At 48.7% G+C, this 23,527-nt stretch overlaps 1 protein-coding gene across 1 annotated transcript in view; it reads right to left on the bottom strand.

The window, feature by feature from the left end:
• The window catches only part of CCDC172 (coiled-coil domain containing 172), a 1,280,439-nt gene that overhangs the window by 677,309 nt on the left and 579,603 nt on the right, over positions 1-23,527 (bottom strand). The window contains exon 3 of the mRNA XM_069612213.1: positions 13,096-13,212. Coding sequence (XP_069468314.1) covers positions 13,096-13,212 — 117 coding nt within the window. The remainder of the gene's footprint in view (positions 1-13,095; positions 13,213-23,527) is intronic.

The raw sequence follows: 23,527 nt of genomic DNA, 5'->3' as shown, positions 1-23,527 counted from the left end.
GTGACACTGCATTAATGGCAGCATGCTCCGACACAGAAAACGGTGATGTCGATGTAGGATCTATCCATGACCTGTCTCAATCCCCCTGTTTGTTTCATCCCGTACACCATGAGGATACCACGCAGGGGCACCCACAAGACGACGACTGGCCATCCCCCACAAGCCCTGTGGCAAGGCAACATGAGGTGATCAGCCCCTCTGTGACACCACCGCAAATGGCCATGGCACAGCAGAGGCAACAGTCCCTCGACCAGGTGATCGTGCAACAGCAGCAACTGGCCACGCTCCTCAAGGACCATGCTGATGAATGTGGGGGTACTAAGGCAGCCATAGAAACATCAACTGAGACACTTAGGGCAGAAATGGAGAGAAGTACAGAGACACTAAGGGCACAAATGGAGAGAAGCACCGAGAGCCTGAGGGGGGAACTGCATGCGACGTCCAAAGACGTATGTGCTGAACTTGCCGCTGTGCGCCGTGTGCTCACTGAGCTCTCACAAACCCTTAGGGACATGCATGGACGTGAGCAGGCAGAGACATCATCCGTTGCAAGTTCCGTCCAGGGCAGCCCCCAACGTAGATCTGGGAGGAACCTGCGCTCCACAGGCAGGGGTGCCCCTGATACCCGGAGAGGGGGCTTGCAATAGCGTCTGCCCACTGACAATGAGCATCTTTGGACACTGGTGTTCGGGGGGGAGGTAGGAGGGTGGAGGGGGTGTGTTGGGCTCACTTGGGTGGCGGGTCGATGGGGTGTGTAACATAATTTCACATATGCTATAAACATTGCACAATCATCCAATGAGATGTTTGGACATTGATCTTTGTGTACGAGGCCTTTATAGGCGTACAGTCCATATTGTGCATGTTCCAGACACACACAGTGCCACAAGTCCCGTGTCCATGTATCAGCCACCAGGCGTGAGTGCTAGAAGCATGAATCTATGAGAATCTGACGAATTTCACGGCCCTCCTGTGCCTCGCGGACTCCTTGAAGTGCTGCCACATCCCCACCCTCATCATGACCATCTTCAGGTGCTTGCAGTTCTGCGTCAGGGGGCATGGGCACATTTCTACGTACGCACATGTTGTGTAGCATGACACATGCCATGACCATCTTTGAAACCCTCTCATGGCGGTACAGGAGTGCCCCGCCAGACCTGCTGAGGCAGCGGAAACGAGTCTTCAGTAGGCCGAATGCCTGTTCTATGACTACACGGGTACGTGAGTGGGCATGGTTGTAGTCCTCCTCATGCTGGTTCTGTGGGTTCCGGAGTGGTGTAAGGAGCCATCTCTTCAGTGGATACCCGGCATCACCTGTATGTGGACAATAAAGGATGTTTGTGGAATGACATTGCTACGTACGCACCCCCCCCTTCCTGCCAGGTCATTGCCGCATCACATACCCCACATTATCATGCATGAAATGAGACTCACCGAGTAGCCAGGATCTGTTCCCTGCGTGTCGCTCCATGTAGCGTGGTATTGTAGAGTTCCTCAAGACCATAGAATCATGGGTTGATCCAGGAAATCGGGCACAACAATGTGTAATGATCCTGTTGGAGTCACACACCATTTGTACATTAAGAGAATGATATTGTTTTCGGTTGCGGTACTGGGCCTCCATGGCATGTGGGACAACCAATTCCACATGGGTGCAGTCGATGGCACCAATGCAACCCGGTATGCCGGCAAGTGCATGGAATCCCACTTTTGTGTTCGTAATTTCCTGCTCCGAGCGTGGTAGAGAGATGTAGTCGTCTGCGTGCTTCAGGAGGGCATCGAGCACTTGCAATAGTGTCCGTGACAACAGTGGCTGTGAAATGCCATGCAACTGTCCGACTGTGTGCTGGTAGGTGCCTGTGGCCAGGAAGTGGAGTACAGACACCACCTTCAGTAGGGGTGGGATGGCGGTTGGGCTATCTATCATGCTGACAAGGTCAGCGTGTGTCATGTCCACAATGGCGGTTATGGTGTCCCGGTCCAAACGGTAGAGGGTGTGGATCTGCTCATCAGTGAGGTTGAACGGATGTGCTCGGAGGCGTGGGATTGCGGGCTGCCTGCGTGGTGGTAGTGGCTGTGCTGGTGGGCCTTGCTGGCCCTGCCTTGCCCTCCTCCTCCTCTGTCTCCTCTGTTCGGCCGGTTGTTGTAGTAGTTGGTGTTCGTCTTCTTCTTGAAGTTGGAGTACTTGCAGTGCTATCAGGTCCCCCAGGGCCAACATCGCTAGTCCTGCCGGTAGCATTTTGGAGTGGGTGTGGTTGTGGGAGGGGGTTGGGTGTGCAATTTATGTGTTTTCAGGCTGTATAGCCTCCACCTGTGGTGATTCATTCCACCTGTGCAAGCTGCAATCCCCTTTGGGCGAGCACGTCCCGCACACAACGCTGCAATTCGACGCATGGCATCTTGCTATTACAATCATGTATTTAATCCCGATGGCAGTGAAATATTGGTTCATATGTTCATTCTGCTATGGTCCCATTGTTTCACATACTATCTTTGCAGTCGCGAACAAACTTGTGAAGGGTCAGTGGAATGTAGTACTCGATTGACGGTGGACCCTCATGCAGCACTGTACCGAGGTTCACCGACGGGCGGGGCGTCCCATTTGTGAGTGAAGCCAGTTGCCATTTTCACACACTGCCGCACTACATGGATGGATTTGTGATTTCAAGCGGTCACAGATGCCTTTTCGACGTGATGTTGCAAATGAGGAATTCGAAGGACAGCGCTTTCGGTTTTCAGCTAGCGACGAGGAGACGCCCACAGGTCTGACTGCAGATATAATGTTCTATTGTTTAATGTCCTTCGGACAGGGGCCATGGCGAGAATGCAATGATTGATATGAATAGTATGGGATGCGCAATAGCATAGTGGACGATAAGGCAGGACGTTCCCAAATACATGTCACTTCACAACACTGGAATTCCGGCCTGGAGCACAGTGGATTTTGCAGACTGCATTATGCACAGACTCAATGGAAATTTCACATGTTATGTGAGTAAATAATCAGGCGTTTTCATACCGGGATGAGGGAATGATGTATAGATGCATGGACAGATGATTTAATGGAGAGTTTGCCATGTACAGGGCTTTTTGGAATCTATCCGCTTCCCCTGCGCTATGTGATGCAGGGCTGCCATAGTGGGACCATCGTCTATCTGCCCTTGTTGAACCCTCCCTGTCTCGACGCGCCTTCAAACACTTGTGTCTATGCACGTTACTAATCCCATCTAATGGATTCTGTTTTAACAGACGCATGCACACAAACACTCGTTTGTAATAGTGTTTTCACCTCGATTTATATAGTTATGATTCGCAAGTGATTTTTGGGTGGGAATAATCCTTTTGAGTGGGCTAGCATGCATATGGCTGTGGATTTAGTGTGATCATTGAAGTGAGTAATTCAAATGAAGTTCTGATGCCCATACTATTCTTTTTCATTTCATTTGGGTGACAGGTATCTCCTCCCCTTTTGCCGCTGCCATCTGTATGCCACTCCTGCAGATGGCTTTTACTCCCGACACCTGCTGCTTCGTGTTAATCAGTGGAGCACCATTACGATCTTATGGGACGATCGCCAATGGGCCACATGCCCTTACGCAGTACTAGTGGCTAGGAGCAACATATCGACCTTTCAGCTGGACTAGTGCCTATCTAATGGGACGGCCCTGCGGTTCTAGGCGCTTCCATGTTGCCTTTTTGGACGTGAATGTAGCCCCTGTGTACCATGAAGGAACAGGGCGTCACACAAGAAGAAGCTGGTCATTTATTGCGGATGCAGCCCACAATGATGAAATATATTTTGGAGTTCATGACCTAATAGCTGTATGGGCTTGGTGATTTTGTTGTGCATTAAATTTTGAGTATGATATTGACCGTGTAGCGTTATTCTTTGCAAGTAATGTAGCATATTCCTATTTGTGGAGCGATGTATTGTGAGAAGATCTGCATTGGGTTCCGGCTTCTGAGTATAGTTGCGTGGTACTGTACTGGGCGCGTTTGCCTACGAAGCCCAGTGAGGTCAGGGATAGGGGCTGCCATTATGACTGTTTTAATGATGTCATGCTCAGGGGCGGGGGATTAGCTTTTGTGTAACAGATGCCGGTCAGCCAGGTGGATTGGTGGAATGATGTGATTATCAGAATATGGCTGGTCACAGGTGCCTGTGTTTGCGTGCGTTTCTTGGAGGGAGACTGAGGTCATGTCCATTGGAATAGCTTCTGTATTCGTGCCATCTGTGCCCTGCAGCTCCCATTGGCCCCTCTTGAGATGAGCCTGGCTGCTCAGTCACTCTGCCAACTTGTGTGGTACATGCTTATGCTGATGGTTGGTTTGTTTACTGGCAGGAGTACAGGGCTGGTGCAGTCTCACTCAGGATACTGCTTTGAATGTTGCCTTACACTGGTGTCAAGCGATGGGGGGCCTGTTTTTGTTTGTCTCATATTTCAGTTCATGTTGCTGGACTTGAACCTTCACATGCCTGTGCTGCATCAGTGCGGCAATGGTGCCATGGCAAATATGGATGGCCACTTACAAGGCACTTGGAGCCACTAGATTCATTTGTTCGTTGGCATGCATGGGTGACTTGTACATTTCACTGGTTGCATTGTGACTTCATTGCACCTACGAGGAGTTGTGCAATGTGGCCAGGGAGTGGTGCACAGGCACTCAGTAGGGCCTTTTACGGTTGGTTCGCGATGCCGTACTTCTCACCATGGCGGAATGGTACTTTCCGCCATGCTTGATGGCGTTAGGTATATGTCTGCTAGGGTCAGAATTCGCGTACCGTTGCGCCATGGTGGTAATTACGGTTTCGCATGGCGCGCGTGCGCGTACTTGGTGCAGTTAGCGTTGGCGTTCACTACGGTGTCGCTAATGGCATCGTACTTTACGGTGACGGGTTATAATCGCACCGAGCGCTATTCGATGGCGGTATTGCATTTCCGCCATCGTTTTTCGATTTCCGCCAGGGTCGTAATGAGGGCCTCTGTGTTTTATCTTCTGTATTGCTCTAAGTGAATTCAATTGCCTTACTTCTGAATTTTTTTGTCCCCACATTGGTGATTGCTGCCCCATATATATTAACGTGTTTGATTTTAATTTAAATAAATAAATAAATATTTACCTTTACCAGCCAGCCTGATTCCTGCTCCACTGTGACCACGGGGGTATTTTGAGAAGGGTGTGATATGAGTGATATATCACTCAGAATATTTAATCTATAGACACAATAAATAAGTATTTCATTGGTGCATTGCATGCCAGGCGAGACCCGGGTGTATTGCCTAATTGAAATCCTTAATAGGACCAAGGGACGAGAGCAGCGGGCCGAAAAACCCCAAGGGTTCCCTACTGGAGATCTTTGCATCCTACAGCCCGCGAAAGACATATCACACAATTGAAGACTGCATTGTTTTACAAGGAAGCCAGCAACCCTCCCCGGTGAACAGCAGAAATGAGGAGGTGAGGCCAAGCCTGTGGTATTAACCTCGACTTGTGAATTGGAAATAGCAAAAAAAGAAAGAGACACACAAAGCCAGTGAGTTGGCAAGCGAGCTGAGAGACCGGTCTGTGTTAAAGCGAATGAAGTAGCAACATTATATCACAAGTGAAGGCTGTAAAGACAAGTCCATTTTTACACACACTCCAGAATGAAGACAACCCTCAAGGGAAATAGGCAGGAAGATAGCATTGCAAGGATAACAAAGGTTTAATTGTACAGAATACAAATATCAGCAAAGGACCCTGCTGCTCGAGAGCGCTCTGGTTAATCTAAGAACAAGCAGAAGCTTAAAAAGCCATGTGACGTCATCCTATACAGTAAAAACTGGTGCTACTGATTGGTAGGACCTTATAGATGGGCCTGCTCCATAGGGGATGCCAGGCTACAATTGGTTAGTTCTATTGCCGTTGATCAGTCTTTACGTGGGTCAGTTGGGCTCATCTCAGTCTTGGATGAATGTCAGGTTGATTGTATAATACAATGTTACATCTAAACTAACACGTTAAGCTCCCTATTCCATCACTGTGGCATGCACCTGGACAGCACAGAGAATGGTGCCAGGGGGAAGGGAGGATAAAATACAGTCATGCTGACCCACACATTCAGGGCTTGTTGATACCACACTTCCCGCACTCAAGTCTCCACTCTGGGTTTAATCTTTAATTCATCCCTCCCTGTACCTCGTGTTACATAGGCTGTGTTTTATGCTGGAAGAAATAGTCATGCATGCTTGGATCTTTTATGGATACTTGATTTGTGTTGGGACACGAGGGTCGTTTGTTTATCATGGAATGCAGAGGTGTGGGGTTCGAATCAGTGGTGTGGGTGTAGCATTTTGCGCTCGCTGTGTGGGTTTAGAGGCCTATTGGCAGCTTTGTCGAGATGGATGGATGCTGCGCAGAGCCTGATGTTGTCTCATGCTCTTGCAGGGCGCATTATGCTGAAAAATACAAAATGTTTGCAACAGTGGAGGTACAAGGGGGAAGTGAACCTCCGTGATAACGGGCTGTGGGGATTAATTCTGCCTTAATGAGGTTGGGCCTAGTGAACTGGGTGCATGGAGTTTGGTGGGTGCAGTGCAATCATACAAGCCTGTGCTTCATGGCTTGCTGCAAAATGTATTTTCATTCTATCTGTTTTCTAGTGCTGTGCATCTTTTGTTGGTGCTACATTGCTTATACATTGGGCCTCATTACGACCCTGGCGGAGAACCATGGTGCAATTTGCACCATGGTCCATGGCGCAGAGCTGCCAACTCCGCCATGGGGGTTGGCGGACTTACCGCCCCATTCCGACCTTGGCGGGGCGGTAAGTCCCCAATCCCCATTTACCCTTCCCCATTCCCATTTTTGCCCCATAGGGTATAATGGGAGTGGGGAAGGCGTTAATTACGCCACTGTAATTTACGGTGGCGTAATTAACGACAAGTCCCGTAGCGCCATGGATTTTTCCGCCTGCAAAAAGCAGGCGTATAAATCACCATGGCGCTACGGGATCTCGTAGTCGGGCGGAGAGGTACGCCATGGGTTACGCCGGCGTAAACCCCTTTCCGCCAGGGTCGTAATGAGGCCCATTGTGTTTAATGGTGCGCGTTTCTCCCCCTTATACGCTACATCACTTCATATGGGGTTCGCCTCACCTGAAAGCGTCTAGGGGACTGGGATATGCTCATTTCCATCCCAACAGCTTCACGCGTGGGGATGAGACGCAAAGAAAGCTGAATGTACCTAGTAAGATCGTTTGTCCTGTCTTCCCTATGTCTTCCCCTCCCTTGCATGGTCTCGCTTTGAAACACTTGTGTATAAGCACATAATAAATAAACAATCAATCAATCAATCAAGGCAGACCTGGGAATGAACTTTGAAGTGAAGACAGATTTGAGATCAGAGATACTAATTAACGGAGTGGTTCAGCGAAAGGAAGTAGCCCACTCAAAATTCTCAGTGAATGATACATTGTTTGAAGCAATAACGTGAATGAACAGTAAAAGTAAGCAAGCGTAAATGTGAACTTTGAGTCTAAGTGGTCCTGCAGTGGTCTGTAAAGAGAGTCACGCACATTTGAAAGTCTTCGACATCCGAAAGTGGTCCAAGCCCGATTGAGGGAGACCCGAAGTATAATAAGCTTGGGGAAGGGAGCCCCCTTTCAAGTTTGTGTTGAACTTTGCCGTGAGAGCTCTGAGCCCGACAGAGGGGGACCTATGTCAACAGGGTGGTGAAAGGTCTGAGCCTGACAGAAGGGCACCTACATGAACTGTGTGGTGAAAGGTCTGAGCCTGACAAAGGGGGATCTTTGTGAACTTGGTATTGAAGAATTATTTTTGGAAATCGAGAAAATAGACTTGAACGTGGAAGGTCAGATGGGCTTCAATCCATGGTTTGGAACTGTTTATAGTGTTGGAAACCGAGCCAGAGTGTGTCATCCTGCCTGCAGGTACAGCCTTACTCTATGAGGTCTAAGGTGGGGCGGAGAGCTGGTTCAACCGCATTTATTTTTTAACACAGACTTTCTTTGCATACAGTTTTCCTTTTTACACATGTTGTACAAGAGATAGGGCAGGCTTTGGGTTTTGTCAGTAGAGGCCATTTTCATTTGACGGCCTCCACTAGGACTGTTTATCGTTTGATGGTCAAGACTACTCCCATCTTAGTTATAGGGCAAAGTAGGAGTTCCTCCAGCCCCAACATTTTCAAAAAAAGGTTTTTACAAATGTATCCATTGTGTCGATGTCATTCTTGTGCTACCATGCATCCCCTACAGGCCCAATCAAAATGAAAGACATTGAAACGTTTGCCCCCAATTTGTGGACTGGGCCAACCATGAAGAGAGAACAGGGGGCTAGGTCCCAGATGCAGCAGGGTCCAAGGCCCCATTGAGCCCATAAAGCATCCACAAGGGACAGCACTACAGGTGTAGTGTAAATGTTATGAGGTGTAGTATATATATTTATAAAAAAGTAGTATAAATGTTAAGTAAGGCACAATAGAGTGAGGAATTATTTAGGGGGATTGTTAAGTAGGATGATAAGTAGTTGTAGAATGAAGTGGATACTAGGGTTTTGAAGGGAGGCACTGGCGTGAGGTAGCAGGAGGAAGGCCAAGGCCGCTTAGGTAAGTGAGACTGGCCACAGGTGCCATCCAGCTGGATGGTAGTTAGGGAAGGGGTATGTTGCACCAGACTCACCCTATGTGTCCCAGAGACCCCTCCTAGGAAGGGTTGGCTGACGTAGCAGATCCCTGTTTAGTTGGTACTCATGTCAGAGGGTTGCTAGGAAGTGGGTAGGAAATGTTTTAAAGCTAATATGTACGTTTATAAATAATGAGGGGGTCTCTGTGGGGTCCTTATAAAATCCACCTTGTTGTCTGTGTCCGGTTAATAAGGTAAGAACTCAGGGTGTAGCAAATCTCCTGTTATAGCAATTTTATTTTGTGGTGCAGTACCCTTCCCTATTCAGCTGGCCTGGGAGGTGGTGGTGGTGGTTAACATGGGGAGGTCCCTCCTCTGGGGAAGGGAAATGGTCACCCAACGCTTGGACCAGGCACATATAACGGGGGTTACACTAGCAATGAGGGGATGGGAGGAGGGAGCACTTTAGTTCTGCAATTGTTCATTATGTTGGTTGACCTTCATCTTTACTGTGTATTCTCCCATCAATGCATTTTTCTTTCCTATTTTTCTTTTATTGTTCTTGTTTTTCTCTGTTGCATCCTGTTATTGTTTGTCAACACTTAGTTAACTGTACCATTTCAATATTATTGAAAAGTGCCTTGGTGCAAGGCACTAAAGAAGCAAAATAAATCAAACAAACACATACACTGAGACATACATGTCTACCACCACCCTCTCATCCTCACACCAGTGAACACCTGTAGGATTAAAAGGATGTGATGATAATATATTACATAAGCGATATTGGTCGAATGTTTCATCACACAAAGCACTAAAAATGGAGCAGACAATATGCCACACAACGTGCAATGTGCAAGGCACATATCGCCTCACACAAACAAATAAATATACTTACATGGAGAATAACCAGAGAAACACACAACAGGGGAACAAAAGTCAGAGTGGAAGAGACAAGACACCCATAAATGTATAGCAGAATTAACTAGATATTGTACAAGACAACTGCAAAAGCACCCACATGCAAAGGAAGGCTTTGATGAGAAACAGAATGATTTTTGTATTGGTCATTTATATTACGCTACAAATGACAACATGCATGCAAAGCATAAAACTAACCGCAGCATCTTACAAATGGTATGCGTAACAAAATGTCAAATCATAGAGGCATACCCCCTGTGTCACCGTGCTACACACCAGACCCATATTCATGTCACTTTCAGATAATTGAGCTTATGCAACTTTAGAGTAGGCACCCGATCAATGGATCAATGTGACGCAGGCTTTGAGCCTGTGGATATCTTTGATGGATGTGGATGTTGTGTGGAGCGAAGTGGGTTTTGAGTGGTTCCATGCAAAGATTGAAGATCAAGAAGACAAGATGGATCCATGCGGGACTCCACAGGTGATGGGTAGAGTTGGTGATCTGCAGAAATCTATTTCTACGAATTGTTGGCGATTTGCAAGTTAGGATTCTAACCAACTGAGGACGATGTCGCTGATCCCCATGCGACGATGTAGATTGTTGGTGAGTGGTTGGTGGTCTTCCATGTGAAATGCTGCTGAGAGGTCAAAGAGAACCAGTTCTGAAGCCAAATTGGTAGAACTGAAGGAGGTTACTGGTTTCAATGTGTTGGAGGAGTTGCGTGGCTACTGTTTTCTCAAGGATCATACATAGAAAGGGAAGATTGGTGATGGGGCGGTAATTGCTGAGGTCGTCAGGGTCCAGTGTTGGAAGCAGGACCATTTGTCCAGTCTTGAGGGTCAAAGGGAAGGTGCTTTGAGTTATGGAAATGTTGAGGATGGTCAGCTATGGGGGAGTGCTTCAGTTAGAGGGGTCTAGAGTTTGGAGGCATGGTAGATGTCGCCCGGAAATTATATTGCCTTGAGCGGTGCTATGGTGGCAGTGAGGTCTTCCATAGTTAGTGTCTTGAAAGTGGTCCAGGAAGAAGTGGTTTTGCGAGATGAGATGTGTGCCGTCAGCTGTGACGTTGGTGTCTATGTGTTGGCGGATCATGCTGATCTTGTTGCCGAAGAAACAGTTGATGGCTGTGGATATTTTTATGGAGTGTGCTGTGAGTGGGTTTTGCAGAGGGTTGATGCAGTGCTTGATGGCTTTGAAGAGGGCTCTGTTGTCATTATTGGCATTGGCTACGGTGTTTTGGTAGTAGGTGGCCTTGGCTGTGGTGATCAGTCATCTGCTTGTAGCACAGAGTTCCTTGTACTGCAGGATTTTTTGCCAATTCCTTTCTTGTTTTCTGATGGTTCCTTCTTCAATTCTTGCGTGTACCATGGTGCGTAAGGTTTAGGCTTGAGGGTGCATTGTTTCACTTGGGCATAGAGATTGATGTTGTTTGTGAGCGTGGTGTTGAGTTCTTGGAGAGTCACAGTTCAGGTTTGTCAGCGCTAAACCAGCCCATTTTATATGGAGTTTGGTGAGGTCTTCTGTGAGAACCTTCACTCAGACTTGTTTGCCGGGTTGCTGATGGGTTTGCTTGAGAGTATGGTTGTTTTCTGAGCAGTTGAGCGGGAAAGGAGGATGGTAATGGAGGGGCAGTGACAATGAGGTTGAGGATATTACCTTTCCTGTGAGTTGGATCTTCCATGTGATGTGTGAGGTTCCGGAAGTTGAATAGGGAGTGGCAATCTTCCTTTAAAGACTTGGCTGTTGGGTTGCCAGGGATGTTGAAGTCGCCAAGAAAGGTGTTGCCATGCATGAAAGACATTGTTGTGACCAAATCAGTGAAGTCTTCGATGAAGGAGGTGTTGGGCTTGTGGGGTCTGTAGGTGAGGTAAAATGTGACTATGTCCGTTGGTGAAAGTGGGAAGTGGCAGGATAGGTTTTTTGAAAGAACCAATGGTGGCGACGGCCAGTTGGCTGCCTGGACATGATGATGTTTGTGAGGCCTCTGCCGATCTTCCGTGGACAGCCTTGTTGTAGAATTCTCTGTTGGGGATGAGGACATCTAGATTGTGGGTGGAGGTTGATTTCATACAAGTCTCCGTAAGGAAGATGGCATCCAAGTCATGTGTGGTGATGAGGTCGGCTATATTTGCTGCATGGTTGATTGCTGAGTGGACATTGGTGGGCATCCGTTTTCGTGCAGTGGTGGATGATGGTGTGCTGATGGGGAGTATGGTGACGTGGGTGAAGTTGCTGCAATGCTGTGTCCATAATGTTGCTGGTGAGCTGCATGGTTGGAACTGAGTGGTGATGGTAGGGATGGGATTTTGCGAGAGAGGGGTGAAACACATATTGAATGGAGCTTACCTGATGTTAGAGGAGCACAGTTTCTCGTCCTGGGTCCTTCGGGTCTGAACACGCCCAAACAGAATTTGCCCTTTTCTTTGACTACATTAGTTTCCTCCTTAACTAATGGGAAGGCCATAGGTCCAGATGCAGTTACAAATACATTATTTAAACATGAGCCAAAAATCTGGACTGCGATTTTCACTGCAGCATTTAATGCAATTCGATCAGTATGGGTCTTCTCTAATAGTTAGAAGGAAGCCACATTGGTTCCATTTTTCGAAAAGGGAGACGGACATGACCATAACCATTACCGTCTGATCTGCCTTCTTCATACTTGAACAATATTATTTAGTAGAGTACTGTTTGCGGGGATATCAGACTGGGTAAGGGAGCATAATGTTTTATCAAATTTCCAATGCAGCTTTTTCAAAGGAAGGGGGGCCATGGGCAACGTCCTTATTCTTTTAATTGAACCTTGATAAGTATTGTTTTTGGAATACTAGGTTGTGTGGCACCTATTAGCCAAATCGTTGGGCTTTAGAACTAGGGGTGCACTAGGGGCATCACAATGGCCCTCAGAAAACAAAAATCTGGATCCACTTCAACGGAGGAGGGCAAAATGATACTTTTTGTCAGGCTGTCCAATTCCTAGACCAGCCATGTTATCACTGGTAACATGACTTTATATGGAAATATTTTATATTGAATGCAGATATCTCGAATATTTTATATTGAAAACTTTCATAGTGAATGAACTTTTTTTTCTTTTTTTTAGGGGTCCCCCTGGCAAACCCCTGTTTCCAACCCCTAAAAACCCACCACGACCGTTTCCCAAAAATATTTTACCCTTTATTGCACTCCTAAATGCATTCACTATAAATATTTTCAATATAAAAGATGTGATACATGGGCAATCAATATAAATAATTCAATATAAAAAATGACACTCAATTTGTTGGAATCTAGTTGAATTTTTTCACAAATGAGAACCTGAGCCAAGAAGGCCACCATTGCATCCTTTTAGCTCTATTTATTGATTATGAAGAACTCATGTGACTGATGGTGGAGCTGTCATGGTCTTGTTAAGAACATTTGCAAATCCGATTTAGCACGATAAATGTACAATATTGAACCACACCTCAGACATGTGGCTGCAAGCTTCTGAAGTATGATGCTTGGAAGTCCAAGGTAGTACAATATTGTGCCAAAAACTCACAAGGACAGTTAGAAGTTCCTTCCTTTCCTTCTCAAGATGGTCTCTCTGTTCTTCTAAGACTTCCTGGCGTTTCTTCAGAAGCCGCTGATGAAAGAGCTTTTCGGACAGATCTTGGACCTTTAAGACAGCAAAATTGATCTGGGTGACTAAACTGCATTGATTCAACTTTTAAGCAGGAAGCCTGGAATTCCTTTTTACAACCCTGTTCATAATGCCCTCATTACACCTCATTAGTCACATAGAGACGAATAAGACAACAACATCTATTGCTGTAAATTTTTACAGAAGCATTTGGGCATGAATGATGCATGTTGAAAGAGCCATCAGATTATCAAAGGCAGCATCCTGAGAAGAATACCAGTTGTCACCCAAGCAGATAAGTAAAGCAATTAATATATTCTCAGATTTCTTTGGGGTATGTGTTTATTTGGTGAATGTTGAAGAAACCATACACTTACTAGCACACTTTTTAAACCACAAAGCCATATTTGAAAGTCGCTAAAGTAAACTGCTGCCTCAATGTGCAAACTTGTCACGCCACTTACCTGGAGACTGGGGTTCTCCGCACCTGCTCGCTCCCCTCCCTCTTGGCGGATCTACCCGCCCTTTCGCTTGCGGCGATCCGCCATGGGGAGAGCGTCGAGGGATCCCGTTAGGTGTCCTCTGCGCATGCGCGGGAGACCACAGTCTCGGTTCCGCGCATGCGCAGTAGATTGGGCCCTCGCCACGGCGAGAGCCTGCGTTCCAAGCCTCGCTTTGGATGTGCCGGCACCCGGTAACGAGATGGTTTGCGTCTCAAGCCTCTCGGGTGCCGGTGATCCCTTAAAAGGAGCGTCGATCGGGGGCCGGTCGCGTCTCAACACGGTTTATCCCTGATCGTGTTCTACGCTCGCTTGTTTTCTCCAGCGCCAGCCCTGTTTTCTTCTGCCCGCTCCTGCTTGTACTTCTGCCTGGATCATGTCACCCTCTCTGCAGCCCTCGGCCTATTCCTTCCTCTTGTCCTAGCTTGGAGGTCCTTTTGGGTCCTGGGTCTCCCTTCCCTGGGGTGTCTCTCCCTCTCTCCCAGGTTCCAATTTCAGTCCTTTCCCTAATTCAGTTCCTGGGTTTGGTTCCCACTCTCCTGCCTGTGCCCCTTCTCGGTCCCTTTTGGGACTTTTGGACTACCAGCTGCTGTACCAGTCTGGGCTACTTCCTGCCTGCCATTCTCACTTCCTCGGTGGTTTGAGGGTTTCTTGCTTCTACCTTCAACTTCAGCCTCTCTGTACCAGCTCTGCAGCCATACCCAGCATCTACACTGCGTTCCTCAGATCAGAGCCTTTGGAACCCATCTTCGGACAAGTACTTCGGACTCTACAGTTAAAGGACTCTAAACATCTGCCTCTCCTGTCAGTGCTTGCACTGTCCTGACGCCACGCAAATCAGGAGAGAGCGTCCCGTGGCGTTGGGAGTCGGTCCATCTTCCACCCTGTATCAACCTTGGGTGGTAGAGAGGCCGATAACCCGTGTCACTCACTCATCTGAAAACAGTCGTCAGTCTGGCTGCCACGTCAAGATCCTCACCCAAGTCTACAGGTACGCTACACTCTCTTGATTCTCACCTTAATAAAACTGCATATTGGTGTGTCTGTGGTACAGGAGCCCCCTTATTCTACACATCTGCAGAATTAATAACCAAGGGAGCAGGTTTTGAGTGTCTGGAAAGCGGATTTGCTCATGGTGAACCCATAAGGAATGAAACACGCCTACCATGCATACAAAGGCGACTCTCACTTTCATAATCTTTTTAGGGGTACTTGATCTCATATTTCACACACAAGAGCACTTGCACGTGGGATATACAAGATATAATAACCCCGAGTCCAGGTGTGTCTCCCCCTGATTGTGCAGAGTGGTGTCCTTTGTTTGTAACTAACAGTGACTACATAAAAATGTGTGATTGGGTACAATACAGCCCGTAAACCTGAGTCCGCCCAGATTACCAGCATGGATTTACACACGTGAAACAATCAAAATTGCATGAAGGACTGCCTAGAGGTAACTGTTAACCTAAGCGATCCTTTCTGTGTGTGTTATGTTTAAATGATCTCCAAGGTGTCATATCCAAAGGACACAAAGTTATAGCTATGCATCTCAAGTAGAAGTAAGATTGACAGAAAGCTATTTATTTGCTTCCTCATTCTTTTTTCGGGGGTAGTAAATGTGTGCTCTTTGATACCGATACCCAGAAGCTGATGTTAACCCCTATGTATTAGGGGCCAGATTACTGAAAACTTTCTTTGACACAAGTGAGGAGACACACTGGCGCATCTCCTCACTTGCGCCAAACAAAGGAGCAGGCCAACGCGCAAAGGGCATCAGAATAAGGATGCGCTCCTTCAGGTGCACCTTTTCCCCCTTTGCACATTTTTACAAATGCGGCGTAGGTTCTGCAAATTGCCAAACGGGGTGCGCTTTTGCAGAAATGAGGGTCATCCCTCCATGCCTGTTGTGAACTTGCGCAGGAGGAGGTGCAAAGCATGGCAGGTGACCTGCGCAATTCAGCATTCGCTGCGCTTGTTTCATTTGATCTATTTTGGAGGAGCTGCCCCCAGATTTTTATTTTGATGCTTGCATGAAAAATGTCATCTAATAGGACTACCTACCAATTACATATTACTTTGGATAAATGCAAAGTGAAAATGAATAAGAATCATCTGATTGGGCCTCATTACGACCCTGGCGGAAAGTGACTGACCGGACCGCAACAGCGTAAATAGCGTTTCCGCCATTGCACGAAGGAGCAAAGTGCGGCTAATTACGACCCATCGGGCACGAGCATTACGCCATGGCGGAATCCGAAAGGCTGCGATGGCGGAAATGACCCCAAAACGGCCCTTACCGCCGCCGTACGCTGCACCAGGTGCAATACCGCCACCCATCTTAGCGGTCACCGTAATGAGCGGTCACCGTAACGAGCGGGCACCGCAAATTACGGGCACCGTAAATATACGGAAACGGAAGTAAAAGCATGTGGCCGGAACGGGAAACAGCACGCCGCACAACTATAAAATCCGAATCCCAACACAACCATTAAAAATCCGACCCTGACACACATCCCAACCCGTTAGCAACCCCAGTTAAAAAAATAAATATGGGAAAGGTAGCCAAGAAAGCGTGTGATCGCAAGCGGCAGGTACACTTCTCCCGAGAGGAACTGACCGTGCTCACCGAGACCCTCCAGGAAAATGCCGCCGTCGTCTTCTCCAGTCAAATGACCAGGACGGCCCTTGCCAACAAGAAGGCCATATGGGCCCTGGTGGCACAGCGCGTAAGTGCGGTGGGGACAACACCCCGCACGCCACAGCAATGTCGCAAGCGGTGGGACGACCTGCGGATCCGCGTACGCAGCATACTTTCTGCGAACAGGAACATCGCCACAGCTACCGGGGGGGGTTCAGAGTCGCCCATCAAGTTGACCCCCTGGGAGGATATCTGCGCCTCCACCATAGGAATGGAGAGCATAGAGGGAGTCGGAGGGATGGAGAAAGGAGTGCCGACATCCGGAGAATCAGGTAGGTTGGCCAAGAGAAACAATGCGAAATCCACAAAACACGAACATGTGCAGTACCATGTGACCCCATAGTGCAATACATACTTTGCCCTGACAGCGCCCTCTAAAAGTCAGAATGAATAAACAAATCAATCAAGATGCCATAAACAACCCCTACATGTGCAGCATGCACCCCCTAACTGCAGGCAGCCAAATGAATGCATCCTCAATCCACACGAAAATGAGACCACCTCCAAGGCCCAGTCCCAAATCAGCCTCATGTACCACCCCAATGCATTTGATACGTTGCCATTCCAAATCCGACAGACCCATAACTAACGCTCGCCCCTCTTTACTCCACCACAGGGTCCGATACCAACGACGAGCTGCAGGACACCCCTACCAGCACGCCTGCAAAGAGGGCCAGGACCAACGTCCCAAGAGCCTCCACCTCAGGTGCAAGGATCAAGACACGGCAGCAGCAGGAATCAAGTGGCAGCACACTGGAGGGGACTGCAACAGGCACCCCAGCAGCCAGCAAGTCCACAACCCCAGCACCACAGGTCCCCCCAAAGAACGTATCTGATGGCACTGCCTCTGGTGGTAGCAGCACCATAGGTGACACAGCTGTCATGCCAGCATGCTCCGACACGGAAAACAGTGCTGGCGACGTAGGTACCATCCATGACCTTTCCCAATCCCCCTGCATGTTCCATCCCCTACACCATGACGAAACCACGCAGGGGCACCCTGAAGACGACGACTGGCCAACCCCCACAAGTCCTGTGCCAAGGCAACATGTGTTGAGCAGCCCCCCTGTCACACCACCGCAAATGTCCATGGCCCAGCAGAGGCAACAGTCCCTCGACCTGCTGATCGAGCAACAGCAGGAAGTGTCCACGCTACTCAAGGACCATGCAAATGAATGCGGGGGTTCCAGGGCAGCCATGGAAACATCCACCGAGACACTCAGGGCACAAATAGAGAAAAGTAGTGAGAGCCTCAGGGGAGAAATGGAGAGAAGCACCGAGAGCCTGAGAGCACAAATGGAGAGAAGCACCGAGAGCCTGAGAGCACAAATGGAGAAAAGCACCGAGAGCCTGAGAGCACAAATGGAGAAAAGCACCGAGAGCCTGAGGGGGGAACTGCATGCGACGTCCAAAGACGTTTGTGCTGAACTTGCTGCTGTGCGCCGTGTGCTCTCGGAGCTCTCACAAACCCTCAGAGACATGCATGGACGCGAGCAGGCAGAGACATCATCCGTGGCAAGTTCCGTCCAGGGCAGCCCCCAACGCAGATCTGGCAGGAACCTGCGCTCCACGGGCAGGGGTGCCCCTGATACCCGTAGAGGGGGCTTGCAATAGCGTCTAACCACGGACAGCATGCATATTTGGACACTGGTGTTGGGGGGGGGAGGTAGTAGGGTGGAGGGGGTGTGTTGGGCTTCACTGGGTGGCGGGTCCATAGGGTGTATAAATCAAATCACATTAACAATACAGCACCTCATTATCATCCAATGACATGTGTGGACATTGATATTTGCGTACGAGGCCTTCATAGGCGTACAGTCCACAATGTGCCTGTACTACACACACACAGTGCCACAGGTCCCCTTTCCGTGTAATAGGCACCATGCGTGGTTGCTAGAAGCATGCATCTATGATGCTCTGTCGGATTGCACGTGCATCCTGTGCCTCATGGACTCCTTGAGGTGCCTCCACATCCCCACCCTCATCATCATCATCATCTTCAGGTGCATGCAGTACAGCGTCAGGGGGCATGGGCACATTCCTACGTATGCACATGTTGTGCAGCATGACACATGCCATGACCATCTTAGAAACCTTCTCATGGCTGTACATGAGTGCCCCGCCAGACCTGCTGAGGCTGCGGAAACGAGCCTTCAGTAGGCCGAATGCCTGTTCAATGACCACACGGGTACGTGAGTGGGCATGGTTGTAGTCCTCCTCATGCTCGTTCTGTGGGTTCCGGATTGGTGTAAGGAGCCATCTCTTCAGTGGATACCCGGCATCACCTGTATGAGACGAATAAAGGGTGTCAGTGGAATGATAGTGCTAAGTAGCCCCCCCCCCCTCCTGCAAGGTCATTGACGCATCAAATGGGCCACGATGTCATGCATGGAATGAGACTCACCGAGTAGCCAGGATCTGTGCCCTGCGTGTCGCTCCATGTAGCGTGGTATTCTTGTGTTCCTCAGGACCATAGAATCATGGGTAGATCCTGGAAATCTGGCACAACAATGCGTAAAGATCTTGTTGGAGTCACACACCATTTGCACATTGATTGAATGAAATTGTTTCCGGTTGCGGTACTGGACCTCCATGGCATGTGGGACAACCAATTCAACATGGGTGCAGTCGATGGCACCAATGCAACCCGGGATGCCGCCAAGTGCATGGAATCCCACTTTTGCGTTGGTAATCTCCTGGTACGTGCGTGGTAGTGTGATGTGGTCGTCGGCGTGCTTCAGGAGGGCATCGTGCACTTGGAAGAGTGTCCGTGAGAACAGTGGCTGTGAAATGCCATGCAACTGTCCCACTGTGTGCTGGTAGGTGCCTGTGGCCAGGAAGTGGAGTGCAGACACCACCTTCAGTAGGGGTGGGATGGCGGTTGGGCTATCTATCATGCTCACGAGGTCAGCATGTGTCATGTCCACAATGGCGATTATGGTGTCCCGGTCCAAACGGTAGAGGGTGTGGATCTGCTCAGCAGTGAGGTTGAACGGATCGGCTCGGAGGCGTGGGATTGCGGGCCGCCTGCGTGGTGGTAGTGGCAGTGCTTGTGGGCCTTGCTGACCCTGCCTTGCCCTCCTCCTCCTCCTTCTCCTCCGTCTCCCCTGTGCGCCCGGTTGTTGTACCTGTTGTTGTTCGTCGTCTTCTTGTAGTTGTAGCACTTGCAGTGCTATCTGGTCCCCCAGGCCCAACATCGCTAGTCCTGCCGGTAGCATTTTGGAGTGGGAGTGGTTGTGGGAGGGGTTTGGGTCTGCTATATATGTGCTGTCGGCCTGTATGGCCTCCACCTGTGCTGATTGAATGAATCTGTGGCAGATGCAATCCCTTCTGGCCGAGCACGTCCCGCACGTAAGGCTGCATTTGGCCGCATGGCATCTTGGGATTGGAATCATGTATCAAATCCCGATGGCAGTGTGATGTACTTTGACTGATTTTCATGCTATGCTCCCATTGTTACACATGCTATGATTGCAGCCGCTTACATACCTGTGAAGAGTCAGTGGTATGTAGGGCTCGATCGATGGCCGACCCTCATGCAGCACAGTAACGTACTTCACCGACGGGCGTGGCGTCCCATTTGTGATTGCAGCCAGTTAGCATTATGACACACAGCCGCACTACATTGATGTAATTGTGAATGCAAGCGTTCACAGAAGCCTTTTCGACGTAATGTTGCAAGTGAGGAATTCGAAGGCCAGCATTTTTGGTTTTGAAGTAGCGGCGAGGATACGCCCACACGTCTGGCTGGAAATGTAACGTTCTATTGTAGAATGTCCTTGGGACATGGCCCATAACGAGCAAGCAATGAATGATATGAATTGAATGGGATGCGCAATAGCGTAGTGGACGATAAGGCAGGACGTTCCCAAATCCATCTTGCTTCACAACACTACAGATCCGGCCAGGAGCACAGTGGTTTTTGCAGACTGCATTACGCACAGACGCGATGGAAGTTTCACATATTATGTGAGTGAATATTCATGCGTTTTCATTGCGGGATGAGGGAATGATGAATGGATGCATGGACAGATGATTCCGTTTAGGGTCTGCCATGTACATGGGTTTTTTGAATCACTCCCCTTCCCCTGCGCTATGTGATGCAAGGCTGCCATAGTGGGACTTACGTCTATCTGCCCTTGTCGGATCCTCCCTGTCTCGACGCGCCTTCATACACTTGTGTCTAGGCACGTTACTAATCCCATGTCATGGGTTCTATCTTGACGGACGCATGCACAGTAACCGACGTTGCCAATGGTGTATTTACCTCGATTGATTTCGTTATGAATCGATACTGATTTAGGGGTGTGTATATTCCTTTGGAGTGGGCTAGCATGCATATGGGTGTGGATTTGGTGTGTTGAATGAAGATTGTAATGCATCATGAGTCCCGTAATGCAATCGGTTAATTTGTGTTTCATTTGGGTGACAGGTATCTCCTGCCCTATTGCAGATGCCATCTCTACGCCACTCCTCCAGATGGGTTTTACTCTCGACACCTGCAGCTTCGGGTGAATCAGTGGAGCACCATTTCGATCTTATGGGACGATCGCCAATGGGCCACATGCCCTTACGCTGTACTGGTGGCTAGGTGCAACATTTCGGCCTTTCAGATCGACTAGTGCCTGCCTCATGGGACGGACCTGCGGTTCTTGCCGCTTCCATGTTGCCTTTTGGAACGTTGATGTAGGCCCTGTGTGCCATGATGGTACAGGGCGTCACACAAGTGGAAGCTGGTCAATTATTGCAGATGCAGCCCTCGGTGATGATGGATGTTTTGGTGTTATTTTGCAAATTGCTGTGGGGCCTTTGTCATTTGGATGTGCATTTAAATTGTATTCCGATATTTGTCGTGTTGCGTTATTCTTTGCAGGTGATGTGGCGATTTTGGATTTGTGGCGGTATGTATTGCGAGATGATCTGCATTGTGTTCCGCCTTCTGAGTTGAGTTGTGTGGTACAGTACTGGCCGCGTTTGCCTACGTAGCACAGTATGGTCACGGATAGGGGCTGCCATTGTGACTGTTTACATGATGTGCTGTTCAGGGGCGGGGGATTGGCTTTTGGCCGACTGGTGCCTGTCAGCCAGGTCGATTGGTGGAATGATGGGATGTTCAGAATGTGGCTGGTCACAGGTGACTGTGTTTGCGTGCGTTTGTTGGAGGGGGACTGGGGTCATGTCCATTGGAATAGCTTCTGTATTCATGCCATCTGTGCCCTGCAGCTCCCATCGGCCCCTCTTGGGATGAGCCTGGCTGCTCAGTCACTCTGCCAACTTGTGTGGTACATGCTTCTGCTGATGGTTGGTTTGTTTACTGGCAAGAGTACAGGGCTGGTGCAATCCCCCTCAGGATGCTGTTTTGGATGTTGCCTTGCGCTGGTGGCAAGCGATGGGGGACTGCTGTTGTTTTGTGTCATGTGTTCTTGATTTTCATTTTGATGTATTGTACCTTCACATGCCTGTGCTGCATCAGTACGGCTATGGTGACATGCCGTACATGGATGCCCACTCACGGGGCGCTTTGAGCCCCTGCATGCATTTCTACGTTGGCATGCATGGGTGAATTGTAGATTTCACTGGTTGCATAGTGTGAGTACATTGCGCCTGCCAGGAGTTGTGCAATGTGGCCAGGGAGTGGAGTACAGGCACTCAGTGGGCCATTTACGGTTGGTTCACGATGCCGTATTTCTCGCCATGGCGGAATGGTACTTTACGACGTGCTTGATGGCGTTCAGTACATGTCCGCTAGGGTCAGAATTCGCGTACCGTTGCGCCATGGCGGTGATTCCGGTTTTGCAAGGCGCGCGTGCGCGTACTTGGTGCAGTTAGCGTTGCCGTTCACTGCGGTGTCGCTAATGGCATCGTACTTTACGGTGACGGGTCATAATCGCAACGAGCGGTGTTCGATGGCGGTATTGCATTTCCGCCATCATTTTTCCATTTCCGCCAGGGTCGTAATGAGGCCCATTATATGCTCTTATTCCCCAAACCACATGTGTTCATGCTTTGGAGCTAAAGGTGCACATGCCCGGCCATGCAGGAGGCGCGTAACCAGATAACATCGCCTACTTCCCAGTGGAGATGCCTCTGTGTGATGACCTTTGGCGAACTAGTTATTTTTCAAAGCTTTGACTGTTATATTGTTGATGTACTGTAAACTTTTATTTGTGCAACACCTAAAATAAACTCATGAACTGACAGACAAGTCTCGTCTTACTTTCATATTGTACTAAAAAGAAGGTTGATCCTGTTCTGAGTATAACTACTTTCATCATCCTATGAGGACGCGTAGGAACTGGGAGATAAAATGATTTTCCAGGAATCGCATAACTCCTTTCTCCTGGTCTTTTATGTATGTAGATAAGTGGGTGATTTATACAGCGTTAACCTAGCAAGAAAGCAAAGGAGCACTGCACAATTAATGTGAGTGGAACATAGAAAAGGGATTGTCTTGTTGGTTGATGGTCCTATGTTGTCGGTGAAGTGTTCCTGGAAGAGCATGGTCTGAAGATCATTCCTGCATCACGGGAGGGAGGGAGCAAGCCATATGTCAGCAGAAGAACAAGTTACTTACCAACTGTAACATTCTTTCGGTGGATGTTCTTCCCACGTATTCCTCATCTTATGATATTCGTATCCTGCCAGCTTCGCTGCTTTGGAAAAATACATTCTCGGCAGAGGGCGCTGTGCACGAGGTCGTGGCGTTGATGTCCCTCGACGGGCTCCGTACCGTGTCGATGTCACCATCAGTATATGTAGTTTGTGCCGTGCCCGTTTGCTTCAGTTCTGTTTTTTTGAGGAAATATTCGAGGAACACCCAGGCGTGCCCCATGACTGATAGACCCTTCGTGAGAGGAGAGTGTAATTTATGTAAACTGTACTGCGGGATAGGATGGGAGGGGCGATGAGGAATACGTGGGAGGAACATCCAGTCGAAAGAACGTTACAGTTGGTAAGTAACTTGTTCTTCGAATGGATTGTGTCCTCCCACGTATTCCTCATTTTATGATACACTCCCATAGCAGTGGCAATTTTGGAGGTGGGAGTATTAATTATTTTTCTCATGGACAGAATGAAGTACCGCCTTGGCAAGTAAACCTTCATTGGAAGAAGAGGCATCTAAGCAATAATGCTTGATGAAGGTATGCATTGA

Source organism: Ambystoma mexicanum, chromosome 8 (genome assembly GCF_040938575.1).
Source record: "Ambystoma mexicanum isolate Mex_15411 chromosome 8, UKY_AmexF1_1, whole genome shotgun sequence".
Taxonomy (NCBI): domain Eukaryota; kingdom Metazoa; phylum Chordata; class Amphibia; order Caudata; family Ambystomatidae; genus Ambystoma; species Ambystoma mexicanum.
This window is presented reverse-complemented; position numbering and strand designations above follow the sequence as displayed.